This window comes from Symphalangus syndactylus, chromosome Y (assembly GCF_028878055.3).
Source record: "Symphalangus syndactylus isolate Jambi chromosome Y, NHGRI_mSymSyn1-v2.1_pri, whole genome shotgun sequence".
NCBI classification, from domain to species: domain Eukaryota; kingdom Metazoa; phylum Chordata; class Mammalia; order Primates; family Hylobatidae; genus Symphalangus; species Symphalangus syndactylus.
The window spans coordinates 8,951,443-8,976,590 of record NC_072448.2 but is presented as its reverse complement, the minus strand read 5'-3'; the positions used below and the strand labels follow the sequence as shown (position 1 = coordinate 8,976,590).

Sequence of the window (25,148 nt, the reverse complement as noted above, 5' to 3'; positions counted from 1 at the left end):
TACTATATATACACACATACTATATATATATACATGCTATATATACACATACTATGTATATATACAAATTATATATATAGAAATTTTATATATATATACAAATTTTTATATATATACATATATACAAATTTTTATATATATATATATATATATATAGACTTGCCCTGACTTGCTGAGAATACCCTGAAGGTTTAGAAGTCATCTCTGGGGCCGGGCGCGGTGGCTCACACCTGTAATCTCAGCACTTTGGGAGGCCAAGGTGGGACGATCACAAGGTCAGGAGTTCAAGACCAGCCCAACCAACATGGTGAAACCCCCTCTCTACCATAAATAAAAAAAATTAGCCAGGCGTGGTGACATGCGCCTGTAATCCCAGCTACTCAGGAGGCTGAGGCAGGAAAATCACTTGAATCCGGGAGGTAGAGGTTGCAGTGAGCAGAGATCATGCCACTGCACTCCAGCCTGGGTGACAGACGGAGACTCCATCTCAAAAAAAAAAAAAAAAGTCATCTCTACATATCTTTATATGTAGATACATTAGTAGAGGGACTGCTAGATCCATTCATAACTGTTTCAATTTCCTCAAAACTCTCTTCCCGGAAATGACAGTGCTTCCTTGAAGGCTTACCTTTGTTGGTGCCTCAGCGGTAGACATGACTTCTAAACGCTATGGGCATTCCCAGCAAGTCAGGGCAAGTCCCCACCCCCTCCACCCCAACAAAGAGATTCCAAGAGTCCACAATGTATTCTTTAGCAAGAAAGACATACTCTTTAGAAAGGTAGGAGGACTTAGTAATAAGCAGAGAGAACTGTCAGAATGTTAAAGAAAAAAAAAAAGCAGCAGCAATGACAAAAAAACCCCCACACATGTGAAAGTAAAATACAGATATTATTTTACGTGTAACCCTTCTTATTTCTGTAATTTCACCCTCATAAACAGAAGATGATCATAGATGCCGTTACTAAAGAAACAAAACAAAGCAAAATAGGACAATCCCTTTAAAGTGACTCATCCTTCCCAAGCTTCAGGAAATACTCAGAAACGGCAGTCAAGGGCGTACGACACTCGGAAGGTTTCTAAGACCAGAGTCTTGTCTTCTCCCACTCCTTGCTCACAGCAGAACCCAAGAAACTCTGGTGTCAGGAGGTGGCCTCCAATCCCCAAGACACCCCACGGCCGGAACACAGTGTTAAAAGTAGGAACTCTCCTCCCAGGCTCCATCCCACACCCTGCGCTCCCGTGCCCAGCTGCCTGACACAGAACACGCAATCCTAGCATGAGGACTGCTATATATTTCCACGGAAAGGGCATGTCAGGTGCAAAATCGCAGGGCACAGGGAAAACACAGTATGATCTCAATGCTTCCCTCACATGGGAAATGTCACATGTGGTACACATTTTTTTTCAAAGACCCTCCTGGCTTGCTGGGTTTTTGCATCTGTCCCTGGGCCTTAGGGGGGCCATTTGCCCACCCAGGTGTCCCCAACCTTCCCCCAACCACCTTCGGGTTTAGGTCCATGCTTCTTGCTGGGCGCCTCTGCGTTCAACAGCTCTTCATGTGCTCTTTGCAACCAAGCCACATTTTGGATTTTTTTCCAATGCAGGGCCTGGGTATACGTGTGCATGTCTATGTACATGCATATGCACGTGTGGATGTGCTCATGTGTGCATGTGTATTTCATATATGCATGCTCATGCATTCATGTGGTTTCTGTGTGTGCATGTTCGTGCTCATGTGCGTATGTGTGGGTGTATGGTGTGGGCACACACATGCATGCATATATGTATTGCATTGCATGTGTGTGCACACGTGTTTTCATGTGCATTGATGTGAGTGTGCTGAATGCACACCTGTTTGCATGTGTATATGTGTACGAGTGCACTGCATGACTATCTATGTGCATTTGTTCATGTGTCTGTTTTTGCCTGTGTGCTTGTGTGCATATGTGTGAGTGTGCTATCTGAGCACACACCTGTGTGCATGCATATATGTGTGTGCATATGCATTGCAGGAGTATGTGCATGTGCTTGTGTGTTTTCATGTGTGCTCATGTGATGTGACTTGCTGTGTGGGTGCACATGTGTGCATGCATGTATATATGCATGGCATGAGTGTGCATCCATGTGTGTGCCTGTGTATGTGTGCATGCACATGTGTGTCTGTCTGGTGTGTGTCCACGGCCTGCCACCTCCCTAGCCCAGCTTGCCCCTCCCATCCTCCTCCATCACCCTCAGAGTCCACCAGCCTTTTCCTCCACATGACTTCCCTGGTCATAGCCACTGAGCTGGGACCAGGTGTCACTTAGAAGCTTCCTCCTTTTCTTGCTCCACCTGCCCTCAGAGGCCACAGTGACGATGCCCTGGCTCACTTCATGTTCCTTCCACTGACCCCAATGCCCCTATGGACCCCACACAAACCCAGTAACAGGGGAGGGCACAGGTCCTCCTGCCACCAGTGTCACCCCCAGGCAACCCTGGATTGCCAACTTCCCCTCTGCTTCAGGACTATGGCTGACATCACCACTGAGTGCCCAAACCCACTGCTCCCCGGACCCCAAGCTCAGCCGACGGGGGTCCAAGACAACAAGTCTGAGAGTGGGTGGCAAAGGACACAGTGTGCCCCTCACGCCCTTCTCCCCTTCTCCCACCCTCTGCCCTTGGCCCCAGTTCTTGGAGAACTCACCTCAGCCCCGCACTTGGAGCTTGTCTTCCATTCTTATCTCTGTGCTGTTTCTACAGTTTTTAATTAAAACAATTTCAGTGTCACTCCAGGATGTCTGAAGGACAAGGACACCAGAGGAGAGACAACCCCAAGCATTCTATCATCGACCTTGGGTCCTCGACGTCAGCTTCCATCGCTCAAGGCTCTGCCGGTCCGTCCCCTGCCTCCAAGGTCTCCTTTCTCCCAGATACAGAGTCCCACCCTCACCATTTTCTCTTCGGGTGACTAACACTTAAGACAGCTCCCCAAACACCACTCCACAGGGAGGAAAGGGAGGTGACCAGCTCTCGATTTCATATAGATGGGGGCACCCTGAATCACCCATAATCAGACATTCACTCCCTGGTGGAATCTGGTACTGCAGACACCTCTGAGGCTAATCTTCCAGGTGTGTAAGGGACGCAGTTCCCTATGTATGTGAAGGGATGCAGTCCCTCAGGTGTGTGAGGGAGGCAGTAGGTGTGTGTGAAGGGATGTGGTCTCCCAGGTGTGTGTGAGGGAGGCAGTCCCCCAGGTGTGTGAGGGATGCAGTCCCCCAGGTGTGTGTGAGGGAGACAGTCCTCCAGGTGTGTGAGGGAGGCAGTCCCCCAGGTGTGTGAGGGATGCAGTCTCCCAGGTGTGTGTGAGGGAGACAGTCCTCCAGGTGTGTGAGGAGGCAGTCCCCCAGGTGTGTGTGAGGGAGACAGTCCTCCAGGTGTGTGAGGGAGGCAGTCCCCCAGGTGTGTGTGAGGGAGACAGTCCTCCAGGTGTGTGAGGGATGCAGTCCCCCAGGTGTGTGTGAGGGAGACAGTCCTCCAGGTGTGTGAGGGAGGCAGTCCCCCAGATGTGTGAGGGATGCAGTCCCCCAGGTGTGTGAGGGAGGCAGTCCTCCAGGTGTGTGAGGGAGGCAGTCCCCCAGGTGTGTGAGGGATGCAGTCCCCCAGGTGTGTGTGAGGGAGGCAGTCCCCCAGGTGTGTGAGGGAGGCAGTCTCCCAGGTGTGTGAGGGATGCAGTCCCCCAGGTGTGTGAGGCAGGCAGTCCTCCAGGTGTGTGAGGGAGACAGTCTTCCAGGTGTGTGAGGGAGACAGTCCTCCAGGTGCGTGAGGGAGGCAGTCCCCCAGGTGCGTGAGGGAGGCAGTCCCCCAGCTGTGTGAGGGAGGCAGTCCCCCAGGTGCGTGAGGGAGGCAGTCCCCCAGGTGCGTGAGGGAGGCAGTCTTCCAGGTGCGTGAGGGAGACAGTCCTCCAGGTGCGTGAGGGAGGCAGTCCCCCAGGTGCGTGAGGGAGGCAGTCCCCCAGCTGTGTGAGGGAGGCAGTCCCCCAGGTGCGTGAGGGAGGCAGTCCCCCAGGTGCGTGAGGGAGGCAGTCCCCCAGGTGTGTGAGGGAGGCAGTCCCCCAGGTGTGTGAGGGAGGCAGTCCCCCAGCTGTGTGAGGGAGGCAGTCCCCCAGCTGTGTGAGGGAGGCAGTCCCCCAGCTGTGTGAGGGAGGCAGTCCCCCAGGTGTGTGAGGGAGGCAGTCCCCCAGGTGTGTGAGGGAGGCAGTCCCCCAGGTGTGTGAGGGAGGCAGTCCCCCAGGTGTGTGAGGGAGGCAGTCCCCCAGCTGTGTGAGGGAGGCAGTCCCCCAGCTGTGTGAGGGAGGCAGTCCCCCAGCTGTGTGAGGGAGGCAGTCCCCCAGGTGTGTGAGGGAGGCAGTCCCCCAGGTGTGTGAGGGAGGCAGTCCCCCAGGTGTGTGAGGGAGGCAGTCCCCCAGGTGTGTGAGGGAGGCAGTCCCCCAGCTGTGTGAGGGAGGCAGTCCCCCAGGTGCGTGAGGGAGGCAGTCCCCCAGGTGTGTGAGGGAGGCAGTCCCCCAGGTGTGTGAGGGAGGCAGTCCTCCAGGTGTGTGAGGGAGGCAGTCCCCCAGGTGTGTGAGGGAGGCAGTCCTCCAGGTGTGTGAGGGAGGCAGTCCCCCAGGTGCGTGAGGGAGGCAGTCCCCCAGGTGTATATAAATGGATGCAAATGCACGTGCTATTGGCTTGAAGCCTCATGGGGAAGCAAAGGCAATCAATGGTCATCAGTCAGTAGAGGAATCTGTGTAAATGAAGCCATCGTCTCCTAACTCAGTCCACTACTCTATTTCCTAGGACTCATCTCCCAATTCATCACATTCCCTGGGCTTTCAGGTGGTAGGCAAGAAATTGTGGACTCACAGCAGACACCCCCACTTTCCTTTTTGCTCCTGAAAATGACCTCCGGGGCTACAAATGTGAAGAAAACACCATCAAAACCTACCCAGCAGCAGTTGCAACCACGCCCTCAGAGAAGGAGCCTGGTGGAGAACTCAGGTGCCCATGTTGAATGTTGACAGTGATCAGCTTCTCTGCAATTTGCAGAGACCAGACCCTCAGCAGAACCCCCTACTGCCACTGCTGTTTCCACCCGGCCCTCTCAAAGCTCCAGATGTTTCGGGGGCAGGGTAATGGCTCATCAGGGCAAGGCAGAACGGAAGACAGATGGCATGAGTCAGTCTGACAAGACACTTTCTACTGATTCAAACCATGTTTACTTTTTCTTATTAGCCAGGCAACTCAAAAGACAGGATGAACCCAGAGTGAAGTCCCCGGGGCCATATGGGGCATGTGAGGTCCTCCGAAACGTGACTAAGACTTGCACAATGTAGGAATGACCTCAACCGTGGCAAACGCAGGAAGAGAGCCGGTACCTTCTGTTTTTATTTCTTTTCTTTTTTTTTTTTTTTCTGAAGCAGAGTTTTGCTCTGTTGCCCAGGCTACAGTACAGTAGCACGATCTCAACTCACTGCAACCTCCACCTCCTGGGTTCAAGTGATTCTCCTTCCTCAGCCTCCCCAGTAGCTGGGACTATGGGCATGTGCCACCACATCCAGCTAATTCTTGTGTTTTTAGTAGAGATGGGGTTTCGCCATGTTGGCCAGGCTGGTCTCAAACTCCGGGCCTCAAGTGATCTGCCTGCCTTGGCCTCCCAAAGTGCAGGGATTACAGGTGTGAGCCTGTAAGATAACACTTGGGTTATCTTAAACCCCATCATCACACCATTCAGGTGTTTCACGTAAAATTAAAAATTAGCCAGGTGTGGTGGCACACGCCTATAATCCCAGCTACTCGGGAGGCTGAGGCAGGAGAATCGCTTGAACCTAGGAGGTGGAGGTTGCAGTGAGCCGAGGTGGCACCACTGCACTCCAGCCTGGGCCACAGAGTGAGACTCTGTCTCGAAATAAATAAATAAATACATAAATTAAATAAAAATAAAAATTAGGCAGTTCCAAGATTCCTATAACTTTCAGATTTTCATAAGAATAACACAATCATTACATAGTAACAGCAGTAGCCAGGGACATCATTTAAGCAGTGCTCTGTGTGTGCCTGCAGCTTTCTCAATAATGCCGTTCATCTCCATTAAGGGCGGGAGGATGAAGACCCCGCCACTGGCCTGGCTGTCCCTGTTGGAAAATGTCCGATTCACTCAGCCCCAGCATCACCCCGGGGTGCTCACACCTGCTGCTGGCCACTCCAGTACTCATCTGCTCCTGCTGGCTTTCCACGCCCTTTTCCAAAGCCCACTAAACACGTAAACTTTCAGGACATTGTAGAAAAGAAGGAGGAGGAGGTGCAGAGGACACATGTGTGCTCTTTACTCGCTGCTGGGTCCTTTGATGCCAAGCAAAGGCAAAGCGTTCTTTTTTTTTCTTTTTTTTTTTTTTTTTTTTTGAGACGGAGTGTCTCTCTGTCGCCCAGGCTGGAGTGCAGTGGCGCGATCTCGGCTCACTGCAAGCTCCACCTCCCGGGTTCACGCCATTCTCCTGCCTCAGCCTCCCAAGTAGCTGGCACTACAGGCGCCCACCACCACGCCCCGCTAATTTTTTTGTATTTTTAGTAGAGACGGAGTTTCACTGTGTTAGCCAGGATGGTCTCGATCTCCTGACCTCGTGATCCGCCTGCCTCGGCCTCCCAAAGTGCTGGGATTACAGGCAAAAGCCACTGTGCCCGGCTCTTTGTTTTGTTTTTGTTTTTGTTTTTGGAGGTCGGGTGGAAGCAGTCACATGGTCTGCCCCTAAAAACTTTCATTCTAGGTTTGGGGGGCCTCGGGAAGGGTCCCCAACCTGGAGATAACTGTAGCTCAGAATGGTGCAAAAGAAAATGCCTCCACAACGGAGCAAGCACCAAAAGTCCTCCTGTGTGGGAACAGCAGGAGGCAGCTGATACAGTTCATTTTACTGTTTTATTCAAATGGTCGAAACACCCTTATTTTTCTGTTGCTAAAAACCGAATCGCTCTGGAAGTATTGTCCTCTTTTTCAAGATGTGTCATTTAACACCAGGCAGATGATCGGTCACAGGATACAAAGTCTCCATGAGATAGGAGAAATAACTTCAGGAAAGCTCAGAGACACCATGGCGACTGCAATCAGTAACAATGGCTTCAATATTTGAAAACGACTAAAGGAGCCCATTCTGAATAAGTGTTCTCACCACACACAAAAAAGTGCTGGGAAGTCTGTGAGGTCATGCATATTTAAATCCATTTCACCATGGATACATACATCAAGACACCATGTGCAACCGCATAAATAGATACAATGTGTATTTGTCAATTAAAAGAAATAAACACATCATTAAAAAAACCTGGCTCTGAGATCGTACCAAACATATTGTAAAATTACAGAAAAGAGCTTAATAGTGTCATAAATAGTTTCAGGAATACACCAGAGTGTCATAGTCTCAGAAATACTCCAGTGCTGGGTCCAGCTTCCCGTCAATAACAGGATGTATGCCAGTGACTGAATATCTGAGTACAGAAAACACGATGTGCCAGATTACAGACAAGTGCAAGGAACTCCAAGTTCACCAAACACCCTACACTTTAGATTTAACCGCTGAGTCCAGCACAATCTGTTCACCCCATGGAAAGCTATGAACGCAGTGGGTGATAGTGGCCGCCGGGCCCTGGAAACATTCTCTGCTGGTGAGCTATGGAAAGGAAAGGGCTTCATGTCTTTAGCAATAGTTAAACTTGTCTCTCTGTCTTCTTAGCTTGAAAATTATATATAGGTGGCCGGGTGCAGTGGCTCACGACTATAATACCAACACTTTGGGAGGCCAAGGTGCGAGGATCGCTTGAGCCCAGGAGTTCAACAGCAGCCTGGGCAACATGATGAAACCCTGTCTCTACAAAAAATGCAAAAATTAGACAGGTGTCGTGGTGCACACCTGTGGTCCCAGCTGCTTGGGAGGCTGAGGCGGGAGGATGGCCTGCGCTTGTGGAGGTTGAGATTGCAGGGAGCTGAGACTGCACCACGGCACTCCAGCCTGGGCAACAGAGAGAGAGACCCTGCCTCAAAAAAATAGCCAGGGCGTGGTGGCTCACTCCTGTAATCCCAACACTTTGGGAGGTTGAGGCAGGCAGATCATTGAGGTCAGGGGTTCGAGACCAGCCTGGCCAACATGGCAAAACCCCATCTCTACTAAATTAGCTGGGTGTGGTGGCATGTACCTGTAGTTTCAGCCACTTGGGAGGCTGAGGCACAAGAATCTCTTTAACTTGGCAGATGGAGGTTGCAGTGAGCCGAGATTGCGCCACTGCACTCTAGCCTGGGTGACAGAACGAGACCTTGTCTCAAAAAAACAGAAAGAAAAGAAAAAAGAAAAAAAATTACATGCAGGTGGTTAAACTGCATATACTTCCTTGTCTGGGGTGGCCTAAGGTACAAGGTAACATCTCGGCTTTGTCCTAACTGGGACGATGGCACAAGGGTGTAGACGTGATAGAACAAGCTCTTTCCTGGAATTTTACAATATGTTTGGTAAGAAGTGGGAAACTTTCTTTTGTTCTTGTGCCATAACTCTGGGAATGTCCCCTGAGCTACGCCAAGTTTTACAAGAGGCCAAAGAATGGTGTGAATGTTTGGGCTGGGCTGAGCACGGCTCACACCGGCAGTTCTCAGAATCGCCCTGCGAGGGACCTGGGGAGACGTGGGGCAGTTCTCAGAATCGCCCTGCGAGGGACCTGGGGAGACGTGGAATCCTGGGTCTCACCCCCAGACATTTTCACTCTGTGGTCTGGGGTGAGGCTCATGAGCCTGCATTTTTAACAAACTCCAGGGTGATGCTGAAGGACCCCACCTTCAGGAGTTCTGAGGCTCAGAGGACAGCAAGGCAGGGCTGCTCGGGGTTCCGTGCTCTCCATCCCTGTCACCCCTTCCACAGGCAGATGCTAGCCCAGATCCCATCCCTACAGGAAACTGAGTCATAACCCCCCAAGGCTAACATGGAAACACCGGAAACTGACTTAGGGGCCTCAGCACTTTTTCCGACTTCATCCCAGCCACTCCCCGACTGCTGATCTCCTTTCAAAGTGGTCTCTGCCCCGCAGTTTTGGGCTAGCTCGAAATAACCCCTCTGCCGGTCCCAGCTATTAGCCCTGTGTGTCTCTGTAAAATGATGTGAGGCCAAGACACACACACACACACACATTTAACAGCTCGGTTTGTTAATTACAGCTTTGTTATTCAAAGTAGTTACATTTTATAAAGTCTCAGCGAACACTGAATTCGCGAATAGTGAACTATTGCTCCCACGTAAACACAGGTTACGTTCCCAGAGGTCATCAACCAATCACTACCTAAGCGCGTTTTATGTGGGTTTCTGTTTAACGACACCGTAGTGAATAGACATTGTGGAGTCACTCACATTGATCTCGAAGCCAACAGCACTATAACTTGTGCCTAAATGATGCTCATCAAATGTGTATTTTCCCCGTGAGACCATGCCAGCTTTCCTGTACTTGGGGACGCTAGGTAGCACGTCAGCACTGACTTGGGGATATTTGAAAGAGCAAAATCACTGACAAGCAGCACGAAAACACAAAACACAGGACACCAAATAGACCTTGCAAAGAACCCTGTTGACAGTATGAGCTGGCCGGAGAAGGCAGGGTCTGGCTTTGTTGAACCTCAGCTGAGAATATGTGCTATTGAGAAGCTCAATTCTGGCCCGATGCGGTGGCTCATGCCTGTAATCCCAGCACTTTGGGAAGCCGAGGCGGGTGAATCACTTGAGACCAAGAGTTTGAGACCAGCTTGGCCAACACGGTGAAACCCCGTCTCTACTAAAAATACAAAAATTAGCCAGGCATGGTGGCTGTAATCCCATGCCTGTAATCCCAGCTGCTCGGGAGGCTGAGGCAGGAGAATCACTTGAACACAGGAGGCGGAGGTTACAGTGAGCCAAGATCATGCCACTGCACTCCAGCCTTGGTGACAGAGGGAGACTCCATCCAAAAAAATAAAAAATAAGAAGTTCAATTTTTTTGCCGTTCTGTGCATGAACAAAATAGCCGAGGGTAAGGAGAAGAACATAAAGGGTAACTATTGGGTCCTGGGTTTAATACCACAGTGATGAAATAATCTGTACAACAAAACCTCATGACACATGTTTACCTAAGTCACAAACTTTCACATGTATCCCCGAACCCAAAATGAAAGTTTAAAATTAAAAAAAAATTAAATGCCAGGAATATTGATGTAGGGATGACAAATACATTTTAGCAAGTAGGCAAGTCACAAATACAGAATCCCTGAATGATGAAGATTGCGTGTACATAGGTTAAAACAAGTGAATAACAGTATTTCTCATGGTGTCCAAAATATATCATTGTCTTTCTCAGAAAATTTAAAATCTCTTCCCCTCTGCAGCATCTTGTGAATTTGATTGTTACACCATGGGAATGATACAGGGGCATCCTGGGGGTGGGGTAGTGGGAGGGGGTCACAGAATTTGGGCCCCTCGTCTGCCTCATTGGATCCTCTACCTGGCCATGAAAGCCCATTCCTTCTTTCTGAACCTGGAAAATTTATATTCACCCCTCAAGGCCCTGGGAGAATGTCACCTTCTCCAGGAAGCCCTCCGTGATCCTCTCCCTAGCCAACCTGAAGCGCTTTCTCACAAGCATTACCAGAGGCGATTTGTAAGCACATTTCAGTTTAAGGAGCACAGCTCCAGACCCCAGTTCTCAACTCCAACAGCAAATTACACACATCTGTGGGGTTTTCCTAAGTCCTGATGCCCAGGCTAATTAAATCAGAAACTTTCCAAGGTGAGATGCAGGCATCTATATTTTAAAGCCTACCCATGTGATGCAAACGTGTGGTCAACTCTGCAGGCAGGGCACTGTTACAGATTTTAACTTCCTTAATATCTCTTAAAATCGCTTGTGTCTTCTCTTCTATCTCCGCTGACTTATCCAGGCTCTGCCAAAAATAGCCCCAGCCCCTCCCACCTGTTCTCCATGCTGTTACCCAAAGACCGGCCTTCGGTAGGTTCAGCGTCCCTCCACAGCTGTCTGCGTCAAACCCTTCAGGGGAGCTTAAATCTGCACTCCTCAGCAATGGCAACAGAGGCTGCCCACCATCTGGCCCCTGCAGGTCCTCTAGCCTGAGATGAACTGCAGCTGCCCCATCATCACTCTTACTGCTTGTCTACCAGGCTGAGACACCCTTCTTCTTCCTTACATCTGGCTTCCTCTGCTCATTCTTGGAAGCTCAGTGTCCAGGGAGGGCCCCTCCCGGGAGAACTCTCTCTGACCCCCTGAACAAGTGTGGTCCCTGCTCTGTGCCTCCAGACATCCCCTTCCATCCACAATGGTGCTTTTATGCCCAAATTGATGCCCTGGTTGTTACCTCCAAGGCAGAGAACAAAAAACAGGGACCACAGCAAATAGCACCAATAGTACACTTAACTTCAACCTATGTTGGCTGAAGGAATACATAAGAGAGCCATGGACTGGGAGGGTGGATGGACAGGCAGGTAATTGGATGGATGGGTGGGTGGGTAAATGGGTGGATGGATGGATGGATGGATGGATGGATGGATGGATGGATGCATGCATGGGTGGGTGAGTGGATAAATTAATGAGTGGGTGGATGTTCGGGTGGATAGCTGGGTGGATGGATGGGTAGTTGGGTGGATGAGTGGAAAGATGGGCAGTAAGGGGATGGATGGAGGTACAGGTGGATAGGTGGATGGATGGTTGAGTGGATGGATGAATTTAGGTGGGTGAGTAGGTAGGTGGATGGGTGGATGGATGGATGAATGCATGGATAAGTGGATGGATGGGTAGTTAAGTGGATGAGTGGGTGGGTAGATGGATGGAGGTATGGATGGATAGGTGGATGGATGGTTGCATGGGTAGATGGGTGGGTGGATGGATGGGTGGGTGGGTAGGTGGATGGATGGATAGATGAATGGATGGATGGATGAACAGATAGGTGGATGGATGGATGGATGGATAGATGAATGGGTGAACGGATGAACAGATAGGTGGATGGATGGATGGATGGATGGATGAATGGGTGAATGGATAAATGGATGGATGGTAGATAAGTAAATTGATGAAAGGATGGGTGAATGGATAGATAGATGAGTGGATGGCGGACAGATGGATGTATCAATTGATGAGTGGCTGGATGAACTAAAAGGATGGATGCATGGATGGATGCATGGATGGAAAGATGAATGGAGAATGGATGGATGGATGGACAGGTGCATTAATGGATGGATAAAGGAATGGGCCGATGGATGGATGGATGGATGGATGGATGGATGCATGGATGGATGCATGGATGGATGCATGGATGGATGGACACATGGATGAATGGATGGATGGGTAAATGAATGGCAGGATGGGTTGATGGATGGATGGATGGATAAATGGAGGATGCATGGCTGGATGGATGCATGGATGCATAAATGGATGGGTAAATGGATGGAAGGACACATGGATACCTAGAACACGGAGACCCTGAGGAGCTGGAGAGGCCTCAGTGACTGGTCTGAGACAAGTTCACCACCAGGATTCAAGGGAGTTCTCTTCCATATCAAAATGCCCATCACTGATTCAGGACATTCTTCTCCCCTTCAAGTCACACTAGTGGTGAAGGCAGGCATCCCTCAAGGTCCACAAGGCCATGTCTGGGGAGCTCTGTTCAGCCCACACATGCAGCCACCAACTCCCAAGCCCAGCAACCCCTGTGCCCAGGTCTCGCCACCAACAGAACTCATGTCCACATGCATTTTTCCCCATGCTGACCACGTGATCACCAGCAAGCTCCTGAACTCTCTGACCCCAGTGTCTTTATCTACAAAAGGCCCATGAGAAATATCTTAAGGGCTCACTGAAGATGAAATAACAAACTGAATGCTCTTTGAAATATGTAATCCATGGCTGGATGGATTCACATCCGAGAAGCAGTCGTGGGAAATCTCACATAGGAGGGAAGAAACAGAATATCCAGTAAAATAACAATGATTCTTGACAACTCAGCCACACATGAAGACCCTCCGAGGGGCTTTTTAAAAATTCCTAATAGCGGATATAGTGGCTCCTGCCTATAAACCCAACACTTTGCCAGGCCAAGGCAGGTGGATGGCTTGAACTCGGGAGTTCAGGACTAGCCTGGGCAACATAGGGAGACCCTGTCTCTACAAAAAATGAAAAATTTGGCTGGGTATGCCAGCTCACGCCTGAGGGAGGCTGAGGCAGAAGAATCACTTGAACCCGGGCGGTGGAGGTTGCAGTGAGCCAAGATTGCATCACTGCACTCCAGCCTGGTGACAGAGCGAGACTCTGTAATTAAAAAAAAAAAAAAAGGCTGGGTGCAGTGGCTCACGCCTGTAATCCCCAGCACTTTGGGAAGCCGAGGTGGGCAGATCACGAGGTCAGGAGTTCGAGACCATCCTGGCCAACGTAGTGAAACCCCGTCTCTACTAAAAATACAAAAATTAGCCAGGCGTGGTGGTGCGTGCCTGTAGTTCCAGCTACTCAGGAGGCTGAGGCAAGAGAAGCGCTTGAACCAGGGAGGCGGAAGTTGCAGTGAGCCAAGATTGCACCAATGCACTCCAGCCTGGGCAACAGAGCAAGACTCTAAAAAAAAAAACAAAAAGAAGAAGAAAGAAAAGAGAAGAGAAGAGAAAAGGAAAGAAAAGAAAAGAAAGAAAAAGAAAGAAAAGAAAAGATTAGCCGGGTATGGTGAGGCGCACCTGTGGTCCCAGCTTCTTTCGAGGCTGAGGTGGGTGGGCTGCTTGGACCCAGGAGGTTGAGGCTGCAGTGAGCTATGATTGCACCACTGCACTCCAGCCTGGGTGACAGAGCAAAATCTTGTCTCAAAAAAAAAAAATTAAAATTAAAACGCCTAACACGTCTATAAACCAGACTACCCAGATAACCCTGGGCAAGAGTGACATTTTCAAGCTTCCCGCAATGGGGCCAAAGCTGAGAACCTCGGATCTAGGTCAGCAAGAGCTACTGGGGGGTGGTCAAGCAGGTTTGTGTCTGAAACCGTCACTCAGAAATCAGGAATGCAGGAGGGATGGGCATCACAGTTACTGGTGTGTTTTTAGCCTGGACTCTGTAGGATTAAAATATGTCCACCAGCCTGGGCAACAGAACGAAACCCTGTATCTACAAAAAAGATAAAAATTAATTGAGTGTGGTGGCATGTGCCCATAGTCCCAACTACACAGAAGGCTAAGATGGGCAGATCACCTGAGCCTGGGGGTTCGAGGCTGCAGTGAGCTGAGATCACACCACTGCACTTCAGCCTGGGCGACAGAGTGAGATCTTGTCTCAAAAAAAAAGATTGCAGGCTGAGCATGGTGGCTCACGCCTGTAACCCCAGCACTTTGGGAAGCTGAGGCGAGAGGTTTGCTTGAGCCCAGGAGTTCAAGACCAGCCTGGGCAATGTAGTGAGACTCCGATTCTACAAAAAGATTTAAAAAATTAGCTGAGGGTGGCACATGCCTGTGGTCCCAGCTCCTCGGAAGGCTGAGGTGAGAGATTCACCTGCACCCAGGAGGTCAAGACTGCAGTGAGCTACAATCGTGCCACTGCACTCTGGCCTGGGCAAGTCTAAAAAAAAAAAAAAAAAGAAACAAACTAAAAAAAAAGATTGCAAGCCACCGCCCGGTGATATGTTTATCATATGATGAGTGTCTAGGAGCTTGTGGTTTAAGAGTAGAAACCACTTCCCATAGGTGGCTGTAGCTGTCCATCTTGTCTATTGGATGCCCTGTTAGTCCCAAAGGACCACAGCCTCTTGAGTAAAGACCTCGACACAGGGGGCCTCTACCTTCATTGCCACCTTGGCACGGTCTCAAAAGACAGGTGTTCATATCCATCTCCTGCTTGCCCAGATCCAAATCCCTCCCTGTCCTGCTATTCTGTGAGTCTGCATTAAATGCCTAACACTTCTCTCTGAGTGTTCAATTGCTGAGAACATTTTGTGCTGAATTCATCGAAGACAGCCCTGTGTTAATTCATTTTAGAACCCAACCCATTTCCCCCAAAAGAAGACAGCTAGCAACAGCAGCAGAAGAGGCCGACTGGCAATATTTGGGTTCTGGCAGTAGTTATAAAATCTCTATGCCTCCAAGTCCATTGGCCCTAAAAGACAATGCAGTGTGTTTATTCTTGTCATCATTCCAGTCCATCGTGTTCCTGCAGAAACGAAAGCTCCTTCTGGTCGGCATCCCCTCGTAGATCAATGCTTGCCAGGGTGCATTTGGACGATAATTTTGCAGGGTCAGGCAAAGCAGAAACAAACAAGAGTCAGGCTACCCGGGCGGGCTCAGGTGTCGCTGATGAGTAATGCCTGCAGAACCCCTGGAATGTAACAGCTCTGGCCAGTCTGCTGCCTCCTCAAGAAGGGCTGTTAGCTCAACCAAATACATTATTATCAGCTTTTAAACAGCGCTTTGGAGCAACAGCTTTATTCCCCGAAAAGCTGCAGAAAATCATACTCTTTCAGGTGATTCTCAAAAACAGGGGACCCATCCCAGCCCACGACACCATTCAAAGTTGAGAAAGCAAAGTGAATTAAAGGGGTTTGCAACCGCTTTCAGACTCATCCAGCTGCCGTCCACAATGACAAACATGTATTATATCTCAGCCCAGCCCACCAGGACACAGGGAGCGGAACAAAAGCTTCGCCCATGCCACTTCTTTGGCCAGGTTTTCCATGTACCCTGTGGGCGATTTCTCCTCTCCTCTGTTGAATTTTCTTCTTTGCAAGGCGGGTGGCTGCAGGCTACTTTCACAGCCCACTTGAGAAACACTGGTTTGAATCTGACTCTGGGGGAGAAGAAAGGAAGTTTCTGGTTTCCTGCTAAGCGGAAACTTTAATACCATGACTAGGAGACCGTACAAGGCATGGTGGCAACCCTGAGTCATACTAAAACAAAGCCGAAAAACACACCCATGCACCATCTCCTCAAAACTCACCAAGGAACCAAGCCAAGAGAGAATACTGAACAGGAAATTCAAGAAGAGGAAGTTCTTCTGGTCTCTAGAGATGTGAAAAGATACTATCAGTTGGACAAATGGAAGTAGAAATGTTGGTGAGCTACCATGTTTCAGCCAAGAGACTGGGATAAATAAAAAAAGAATACACTTTGGGATGCCGAGGCGGGCAGATCACCTGAGGTCAGGAGTTCGAGACCAGCCTGGCCAAGATGGTGAAACCCTGTCTCTACTAAAAAAATACAAAAATCAGCCAGGCGTGGTGGCGGGCACCTGTAATCCCAGCTACTCAGGAGGCTGAGGCAGGAGAAACACTTGAACCTGGGAGGCGGAAGTTGCAGTGAGCCGAGGTCACGCCATCGCACTCCAGCCTGGGGGACAAGAGCAAGACTTCATCTCAAAAAAAAAAAAGAAAGAAAGAAAGAATATCAGCAAATCCTCAAGCCCTGGACAGCCTGCAGCCTGCCGCTACACCAGCAACGATGAGACCACATTCACAAGCAATCCGAACCCCTCCTCCCCAACTGGGAGAACAGAGGTGAACCACGGACGACAGCAGAAAATCCACATGGGCCTGGACACGGAACCACAGGACTCAGAATGAACAAGCTTCACTAACCAGCCTTTCTCTGCCATTTCGTTGCTGCCCCTGAAGACTCAAAGTCCTTTGTCTTCCTCTGCCAATTCTCTAAAAATGGACTGTTCTTGGTTGAGGATACTAGAGCAGCTAGAATCCAAGCCACTTCCTTGAAAACTACCCATTTCTAGGTATCTCCCATGTATCAATGAAAAACGCATGTTAATAAAGTTTGGTTTGTTTTTCCCTGTCTTTGGTTACAGGAGTCCCTTCCAAATAAGAACGTAGGACAGTTCATTTTTAAAATGATTTTTCAGGTGGCTCACACCTGTCATCCCAGCACTTTGGGAGGCCAAGGTGGGCAGATCACTTGAGGCCAGGAGTTCGAGGCCAGCCTGGCCAACAGGGTGAAACCCCGTCTCTACTAAAAATACAAAAAATAGCCAGGTGTGGTGACATGTGCCTGTATTCCCAGCTCTTCAGGTGTCTGAGGCAGGAGAACTGCCTAAGCCCGGGAGGCAGAGGTTGCAGTGAACCGAGATCCTGCCATTGCACTCCAGCCTGGGTGACACAGTGAGACTCTGTCTCAAAAAAAAAAAAAAAAAGATTTTTTTTTCAGTCTAGGCAACATAGCAAGACCCTGTCTCTACAAAAAAATTTAAAAGTGGCCAGGCACAGTGGTGTGTGCCTGTAGCCCCAGCTACTGTGGAGGCTGAGGTGGGAGGATTGCTTGAGCCCAGGAGGTGGAGGCTGTAGTGAGCCCTGATTGCACCCCTGCACTCCAGTCTGAGCAACAGAGTGAGACCCCACCTCAAAAAAATATTTTTCAGCCTGATCAACATAGTGAAACCCCATCTCTACTAAATATACAAAAATTAGCCTGATATGTGGTGCATGCCTGTAGTCCCAGCTAATTGGGAGGCTGAGGCAGGAGAACTGCTTGAACCTAAGATGGAGAGGTTGCCGTGAGCTGAGATCGTGCCACTGCACTCCAGCCTGCACAACAGAGGAAAATTCCATCTCCAAAAAAAAAAAAAAAAAAGACTTTTCCGCTTTTGCACCCCTAAAGACACATGGGTCTTATTTCTTACTGTGTCTATGAATCACAAAGGACATGTAATTCTTTTCCCCTCAAGTAACAAGAGTGATCAAAAAATTTTCAGCAGGACTGAAAACCAGCACAAGGTCCACGTGGCTACTGAGAAGTCTATCTCCCTGGGGGAAGATATCTAAGTCCGAAAACATTCCAGACAGTATCCATGAAATCCCGCCAGGATTCCTAAATGCTGAATTGGGAAAAGTATTGTATGAGCTGCATTTCTTTCTAAATGACAGCATGTACCCACCATAAGACCTTCAGGAAGAAAAGTGATTTCCAGACAAACAATCATTTACTTGAATATCTCCAAAGTGTAAAGATATGTATTTGTCTCTAAATGAAAACTCTGTCTCATACACAGAGAAAGGAGAAAGAGCTAAAGCAGGAAGTTTTTTTTTTTTTCTTTGAGACTGAGTTTCTCTCTGTTACCCAGGCTGTAGTGCGGTGACATGATCTCAGCTCACTGCAACCTCTGCTTCCTGGGCTGAAGTGATTTTCCTGCCTCAGCCTCCTGAGTAGCTGGGATTATAGGTGCTCACCACCACGCCCGGCTAATTTTTGTATTTTTAGCAGAGTCGGGGTTTTGCCATGTTGGCCAGGCTGGTCTCGAACTCTTGGCCTCATGTGACCCACTGGCCTCGGCCTCCCAAAGTGCTGGGATTTACAGGCCTGAGTCACCGTGCTCGGCCTAAAGTAGGGAGTCAAATGCAAAGCAATCAACTTTTACCAGAGCCAAATGCGCTGGTGGAAAATCAAGGCAAACTTGCTGGATGATAAAACCCACTTCCTCTGCCCAGAAACATTCTCCTAATAACTTCCACACACACCCACAGGGGCAGGAAACAAGAGCTCCCGAGAGAGTAAAAAAAAAAAACGAAGCCCACACTTGCTCTACTGGGGCGAGGGAATCCTGAAGAGGCCTGGTATTGTTCAAGAGATGTTGGTTCCGTAGGTGTTTGGAGTTTTTCAAACTGCACAGGCCGCTGTGCCGTAGCCCGGGGGCAGGGTGTGGCAAATCAGCCTTTGCCATTGAACAGTGATGCATTGGATGTGTGCTACTCTACGGTCGGGGACGGGAGGCTCCTAACTGCAGGGGCAGCCCTGCATCAGAGCATACATGCAACTCCCAAGCCCTCCTCAGGGTTTTCCGCTGTCAACACCATTGGCATTTGGGACCAGATGAATTCTTTGCGCTGGAGGCCGTCCTGGCCCTTGAAAGATTCTGAGCAGCTTCCCTAAGCTGCCCCACCCACTGCTGGATGGTGGGATGTCCCACGCCAGGGTGGCAACCAAAAATGTGTGCAACCATCACAAAGTGTCTCCTCGGGGCCAACGTCGCCCTGCGGGGACATCCTGCTCTCTACAAAGCTGAAGCCTCCTCTTTTCCTCTATACACTTCCCTCTGTCCATCCAACCCTCACCACATCCCACCTGTACCCCTGAGAATTTATGAAGGCACGAAGGAACACAGGGTCCCCAACACTCTGAGATCAGGCCAGAGCTATCAGCACCAGTGTGAGAACCTACTTCAGGCTCAACGGGGTTTTGCAGCCCGATGCATGTTGCTATAGGAAAGTGTGTTCTGAGCATCACCAACTCAAAAGTCAACTTTCCCGATGAAACAACACATGTATTAGTATTATTGGGACAGGCTGTTTCTGTCTCCATCTCTAGCAGGGTCAGACTGCAAAGAGGGGGTGAGAAGCGTCCCTCACGGAGATCCATCAGTGCTGACGGCCAGGCCTTCCTCTGCAATTGGAAGGATAGATTGGCCCCTGTTATCCCCCTATCCCACTGCTCTTCCCTACCCACCCACCCCATAGACAGGTACTCTTCCCTTTACTCAAAGCATCAGCAGCCTTGGAGTTCCTAAGCCCAGTCTGCTTCCAAAATCAGGAGTTCCTGATGAGCACTGCTGCGGGTTTACAAACTGCAACGCAATGAGCCGACATCGCGCCACCACACTCCAGCCTGGCGACAGAGTGAAACTCCGTCCAAAACAAAAAAACCACCACGACCACCACCACCAACAACAAAACTGTGCAACGACTTGTTTGGGGCTCAGAGGATATAAGGCTCTCCACCCACTCTGCTCCAATGACCTGGAACGCTAGACCAGCCGGCAAATCCGTCCCCAGGGCTTCAAAATCCAGCCAGGCCCCTCACCAAGATTTACCACTGGGAACCCGAGTTACTTCGTGATGGAACTATAAAGGTCCCTGTGGACCTGTCCGTCTGCCTGTTCGGCTGCCTCTGTTCTCCAGGAAACTGAATTCTTAGGCCACCAGAACTCCCTTGGATATATTTCCCTGACCCCAAGCACACGGTAGATGCAAAGGAAGGAAGGAATGCATGAAGGATGAAGGAATGCATTCGCAGAGACAAGTGAAAAACCCTTTCATCTGCAGGTGCCTTGGGAACAAACGCAGCTGATAAAACCCTACAGAGACATCCCGTCCGTGGTGACAGCTTGCCCGCAAGAAGGAAGGACATTTAGGAAGAAAAGGGAGAAACAGGAAGCTCTGCTTGGAACCTCCCCTGCAGGCTGGAAAGTCCTCCAAGTTTTCCTCTACGGAGCCGGCTTCATTATCTCTAATCTCTACCAAGTGAAAGCACAATTTCTAGGGTACCCGGGACCCCTTTAAAGAGGGTGTAAATCCATTAGCAACTCCTAAAATTAGAGACCCGGCCTAGCCACCGCAGCTCTAGGCTGAGCAAGATCCTATCAACACAAACCCGGCCTCCTCCGTCCTCCCCAGAGCTGGGCGTTCCCGCCTCTCCTTCCTACATAGATCCAGCCCTGATAAGGCCTGTCCTGAAGTCTACACTGCCTGCAAGCCGGTCTACTTAAAAGCCTGCCCATATGAAGAGCAAAAATGCACTGGCCACTGGAAAAAAGAATTTATAACATACCACATCCAGCAGGGTCCCCATTTCCCTTTCAAAGGGAGGGAAACAGAAAAACATAATTAGAGTAATAATTAGAAAGAGGCCCGGTTTAGGGCGTGGGAGGGTGACCGTGGCTCTTTCTTCCCTGCATACTTTCTCTGTTTTCCGAATTCTCCACAGCTACAGATGGACAATTTGGTAAGCACACGTTTCTTTCTGCGCCCCGTGTTGCTTGGCACACAGCACGCGCTGAAATTCCGGAGCCTGCATCCACAGAGTATTTTTGAACATTTTCAGGGCTCAAAGTTTTTTTCTAACTTTTCCTTCCCTTCCCCCCACCACCCGGGTCTCAGGCTCCCAGCGATTCCAAATTTAGGCCCGGGGCGCAGGGCGTGGCTCTGACAGGCAACTCCAGGGCGGCCTCCGCGCGCGGCCTAAAGACGCAGGTCCCCAAACCCTGGGGGGAGATAACGGGGTGGGGGTGAGGGGCTGATGCAAAGGGACAGAGATCCGTAAGAAAGTCCCCTAGATTGGGAAGGATCTGATGCCACCTCTGCCAAGGCCGCCCCAAATTTAAGAGTTTGCAACTCTGACAACAAACGCTGACTTTTCTCTGTGGAACGGCTCCAGGAAAAGCGTTGGGGAGAAAGTGGGCGCCTCCTCCGGGCCTGGGCCCCCGTGGGCACAGCGCGTCCCGCCGGGCAGGGAGGAGGGTCCGGGTGTCCCCGCGGGGCGCCCCCCAACCCCGCATCCCAAGCGGATCCCGAGGCCAGGCCAGGCCAGAACCGGCCCGCGCCCTCCGCGTCCCCCAACCCGGATCCCTCCGCTCGCTCACCCGGGGCGGCGACCAGAGCACCCAGCAGGCCGAAGAGCAGCAGCGCCAGCGCAGCCCCGCGGGCCATGGTGCGCCCAGACCGCGTAGGAACCGTCCCGGAGTGCAGGGCGTGGGCGGAGGCGGCAGGACAGATACTCCCCTACGGGCCGGGTGGGGCGAAGCCCGAGGAGGACTCGAAGGGGGCGGGTGAGGGGAGCGGCCCTGCAGTCTCAGCCCCGGCTGCGCCCGCCCCGCCTCGCCCCGTCCTCCACGCGCTCACAGAAGGGGCGGGAACGCCGGGCCCGGGGAGGGGACAGAGCGGGTAGGCGGGCGGGGGTGGCCCAGGCAGCGCCGGGGGGAGCACGGTACACCCGCCACCTTCTCAGGAAACTGCCCATGCCCCCTCACCCACCCACAAGGCCGTAGCCAGGGCGGCGCCGACCCGAAGCAAAGTGAACTACAATTCTCAGGAAAGTGCGGGTCTCTCCCTGTTTACAGCCCTCTGAGTGCACGCCCCAGGGCGGCCCTTAGCTGTAGTGGCACAAAACTGCCGCCCTTCTTGGAAACAGAGACCCCTATCCTTCTCGCCCCTGCAGCCACTTATCCGCCCCTTCAACAAAGACCCCCCTCACCCCCTGGTCTCCAGTGGGAGCAAAAAAACAAACTTTCCCAGCAGCTCTCCTGCTCGGGAAAGTGCGGGTCCCTCCCTGTCTACAGCCTCCTAAATGCACGCCTGTAACTGTAGCGACACGAAACTGCCGCCCTTCTTGGAAACGTGTAGCCCCCCTCCCCACTCGCCTCTGCAGCCCCTTCTCCGCCCCTAACAGGGACCCTCCCCTGCTCTGCAGTGGGAGCAAAGGAAACTCCCGGCTCACCTGCTGGGAAAAGTATGGGGGCCCCTCCCCGCTGCTCTCCTCAGGGAGTTAGTTCCCCAGGGGGAGCAAAGTGCAATCCTCTCCCTGCTCAGGAAGCGCGGGCCCCCGCTCCACAGGCAACCCCCGTCCCAAGTCCTTTCTAGAGCGTCCGAGCTGGGGGTGTGCAGCCGGGAGGCTGGTGGACGAACCCTTGGCGCGGGACCAAGGAAAACCTTTGGAGGAGCCTCTGCGCTGGGGCAGTTTCTCCCCAGAATCCCCAGGACAAGGTTGGGCGTGGGGACTCCTGGTCATGGGAGTTGGTGGGGGCAATAGGGAACGAGGTCCCTTCTATCTGGGGCGCCTGGGCCCTAGTCCTGGTCATGGGCGACTCGCCTTCCAGTGGGCTTTGAGTTTAGAGACCCTCCCGCGCCACTGGCCACAGCTGCAGTGCAGGTGTCGCCCTTCCCACACTTAACAATATGTTTTCTGTTAACACCTAAGCCTAAAATTGCACCCATTTTCCTGCAGGGTAGTGGAACAACTTTGCAGCCTGACAACCCTGAATTTGCATTCCATGCTTCAAACTGTCCACGAAAAGAGTCAAACTAGGCCGGGCGCGGTGGCTCACGCCTGTAATCCCAGCGCGACCGAGGCGGGTGGATCACCTGAGGTCAGGAGTTGGAGACCAGCCTGACCAACAAGGTGAAACCCTGTCTCTTCTAAAATACAAAATTAGACGTGTTTGGTGCTGTGCACCTGTAGTCCCAGCTACTCAGGAGGCCGAGGCAGGAGAATCGCCTGAACCAGGGAGATGGAGGTTGCAGTGAGCCAAGATCAGGCCACTGCATTCCAGCCTGGGTGACAGAGCGAGACTCCGTCTCAAAAAAAAAAAAAAAGGAGTCCAACTCGAAAATATTTGAAGAGATTTATTCTGAGCCAAATATGAGTGACCATGGCCCGTGACACAGCCCTCAGGAGGTCCTGAGAACGTGTGCTCAAGGAGGTCGGGGTGCAGCTTGCTTTTATATGTTTTAGGGAGGCATGAGACAGCAATGAAATTTAAGAGACACATTGGTTTTGTCCAGAAAGGCGGGACAACGTAAAGCAGGAGGCTTCCAGCTTATAGGTAGACTTTAGAATTTTCTGATTGGCAATTGCTTGAGTTTCTTTAAAGTCCTGGGATCAATAGAAAAGAATGTCTGGGTTAAGATAAAGAATTGTGAAGACTCAAGTTCTTATTTGAACAGGAAGCCTTCAGGTACTAGGCTTCAGAGACAAGAGGTTGTAACATGCTTCTTCTCAGACCTAAAGGCTGTCTGGATGTTAATGCCGGAGAGGCATCGTGAGGCATGTTCGACCCCCGCTTCCTGTCATGGCCTGAAACAGTCTCTCAGGTTAAGTTTTTAAAGAGCTCTGGCTGAGGAGGAAGTCCATTCAGATGTTTTGAAGGTGGGGGGGGGGCTTAGAATTTTATTTTATTTTATTAATTTATTTAGTTTTTGAGGCAGAGTCTTACTCTCTCGACCAGGCTAGAGTGCTGTGGCGCCATCTCAACTCACCACAACCTCCACCTCCCAGGTTCAAGCGATTCTCGTGCCTCAGCCTCCTGAGTAGCTGGGATTACAGGCACCTGCTACCACGCCTGGCTAATTTTTATATTTTTAGTAGAGATGGGGTTTCACCATCTTGGCCAGGCTAGTCTGGAACGCCTGACCTCAAGTGATCCACCCACCCCAGCCTCCCAAAGAATTTTATTTTTGGTTTACAAAGCCCTGCCTCATCTATTGGCCCATTCCTGGGCTGGCATACTTGCTGCCCGGCCGACTGAGTCAGGGGCTCTGAGATAACACCTGTCTTTTTATTATTGTTATTATTATACTTTAAGTTCTGGGGTACAGGCTGGGCACGGTGGCTCACGCCTGTAATCCCAGCACTTTGGAAGGCTGAGGCGGGTGGATCACGAGGTCAGGAGATCAAGACCATCCTGGCTAACATGGTGAAACCCCGTCTCTACTAAAAATACAAAAAAAATTAGCCAGGCGTTGTGGCAGGTGCCTGTAGTCCCAGCTACTCGGGAGGCTGAGGCAGAAGAATGGCGTGAACCCAGGAGGCAGAGCTTGCAGTGAGCCGAGATCGTGGCACCGCACTCCAGCCTGGGTGATTGAGCAAGACTCCGTCTCAAAAAAAAAAAAAAAAAAAATTCTGGGGTACGTGTGCAGAACGTGCAGTTTTGTTACGTAGGTATACACATGCCATGGTGGTTTGCTGCACCCATCAACCCATCATCTACATTAGGTATTTCTCCTAATGCTCTCCCTCCCCTTGCCCCCCACCCCTGAACAGGCCCTGGTGTGTGATGTTCCCCTCCCTGTGTCCATGTGTTCTCATTGTTCAACTCCCACTTATAAGTGAGAATATGTGGTGTTTGGTTTTCTGTTCTTGTGATAGTTTGCTGAGAATGATGGTTTCCAGCTTCATCCATGTTCCTGCAAAGGACATGAACTGATCCTTTTTTATGGCTGCATAGTATTCCATGGTGTATATGTGCCACATTTTCTGTATCCAGTCTATTATTGATGAACATTTGGGTTGGTTCCAAGTCTTTGCTATTGTGAATAGTGCTGCAAAAACATACGTGTGCATGTGTCTTTATAGTAGAATGATTTATAATCCTTTGGGTATATACCTAGTAATGAGATTGCTGGGTCAAATGGTCTTGAGCTGTCCCCTGCCTGCGGCCATACCCACCCCTCCTTAGGTCACCTGCACCCCTAGGTCAGAAATCTGCAAGGCTAGAGAGGCTGGGCCTGTGCCCCAGAGACCTGCTCAGCAGTGTGAGCTGGGTGGTGTGAGTGATGCATATCTTAAAAAGTAACAGTGTGAGCTTGCACACCGGAAGATTTTTTCTTTTCT

General features: G+C 50.7%; 1 protein-coding gene across 3 annotated transcripts in view; it reads right to left on the bottom strand.

The window, feature by feature from the left end:
* CD99 (CD99 molecule (Xg blood group)) overlaps positions 1–21,671 on the bottom strand; it is a 53,157-nt gene extending 31,486 nt beyond the window's left edge. The window contains exon 1 of one of the 3 annotated variants that reach the window (XM_055269662.2): positions 21,403–21,671. In XM_055269662.2, coding sequence (XP_055125637.1) covers positions 21,403–21,469 — 67 coding nt within the window. In that variant the 5' untranslated portion in view covers positions 21,470–21,671. The remainder of the gene's footprint in view (positions 1–21,402) is intronic. The other 2 variants (XM_055269664.2, XM_055269663.2) reach the window with 2 other exon arrangements.
* Between the last annotated feature and the right edge of the window lie 3,477 nt (positions 21,672–25,148).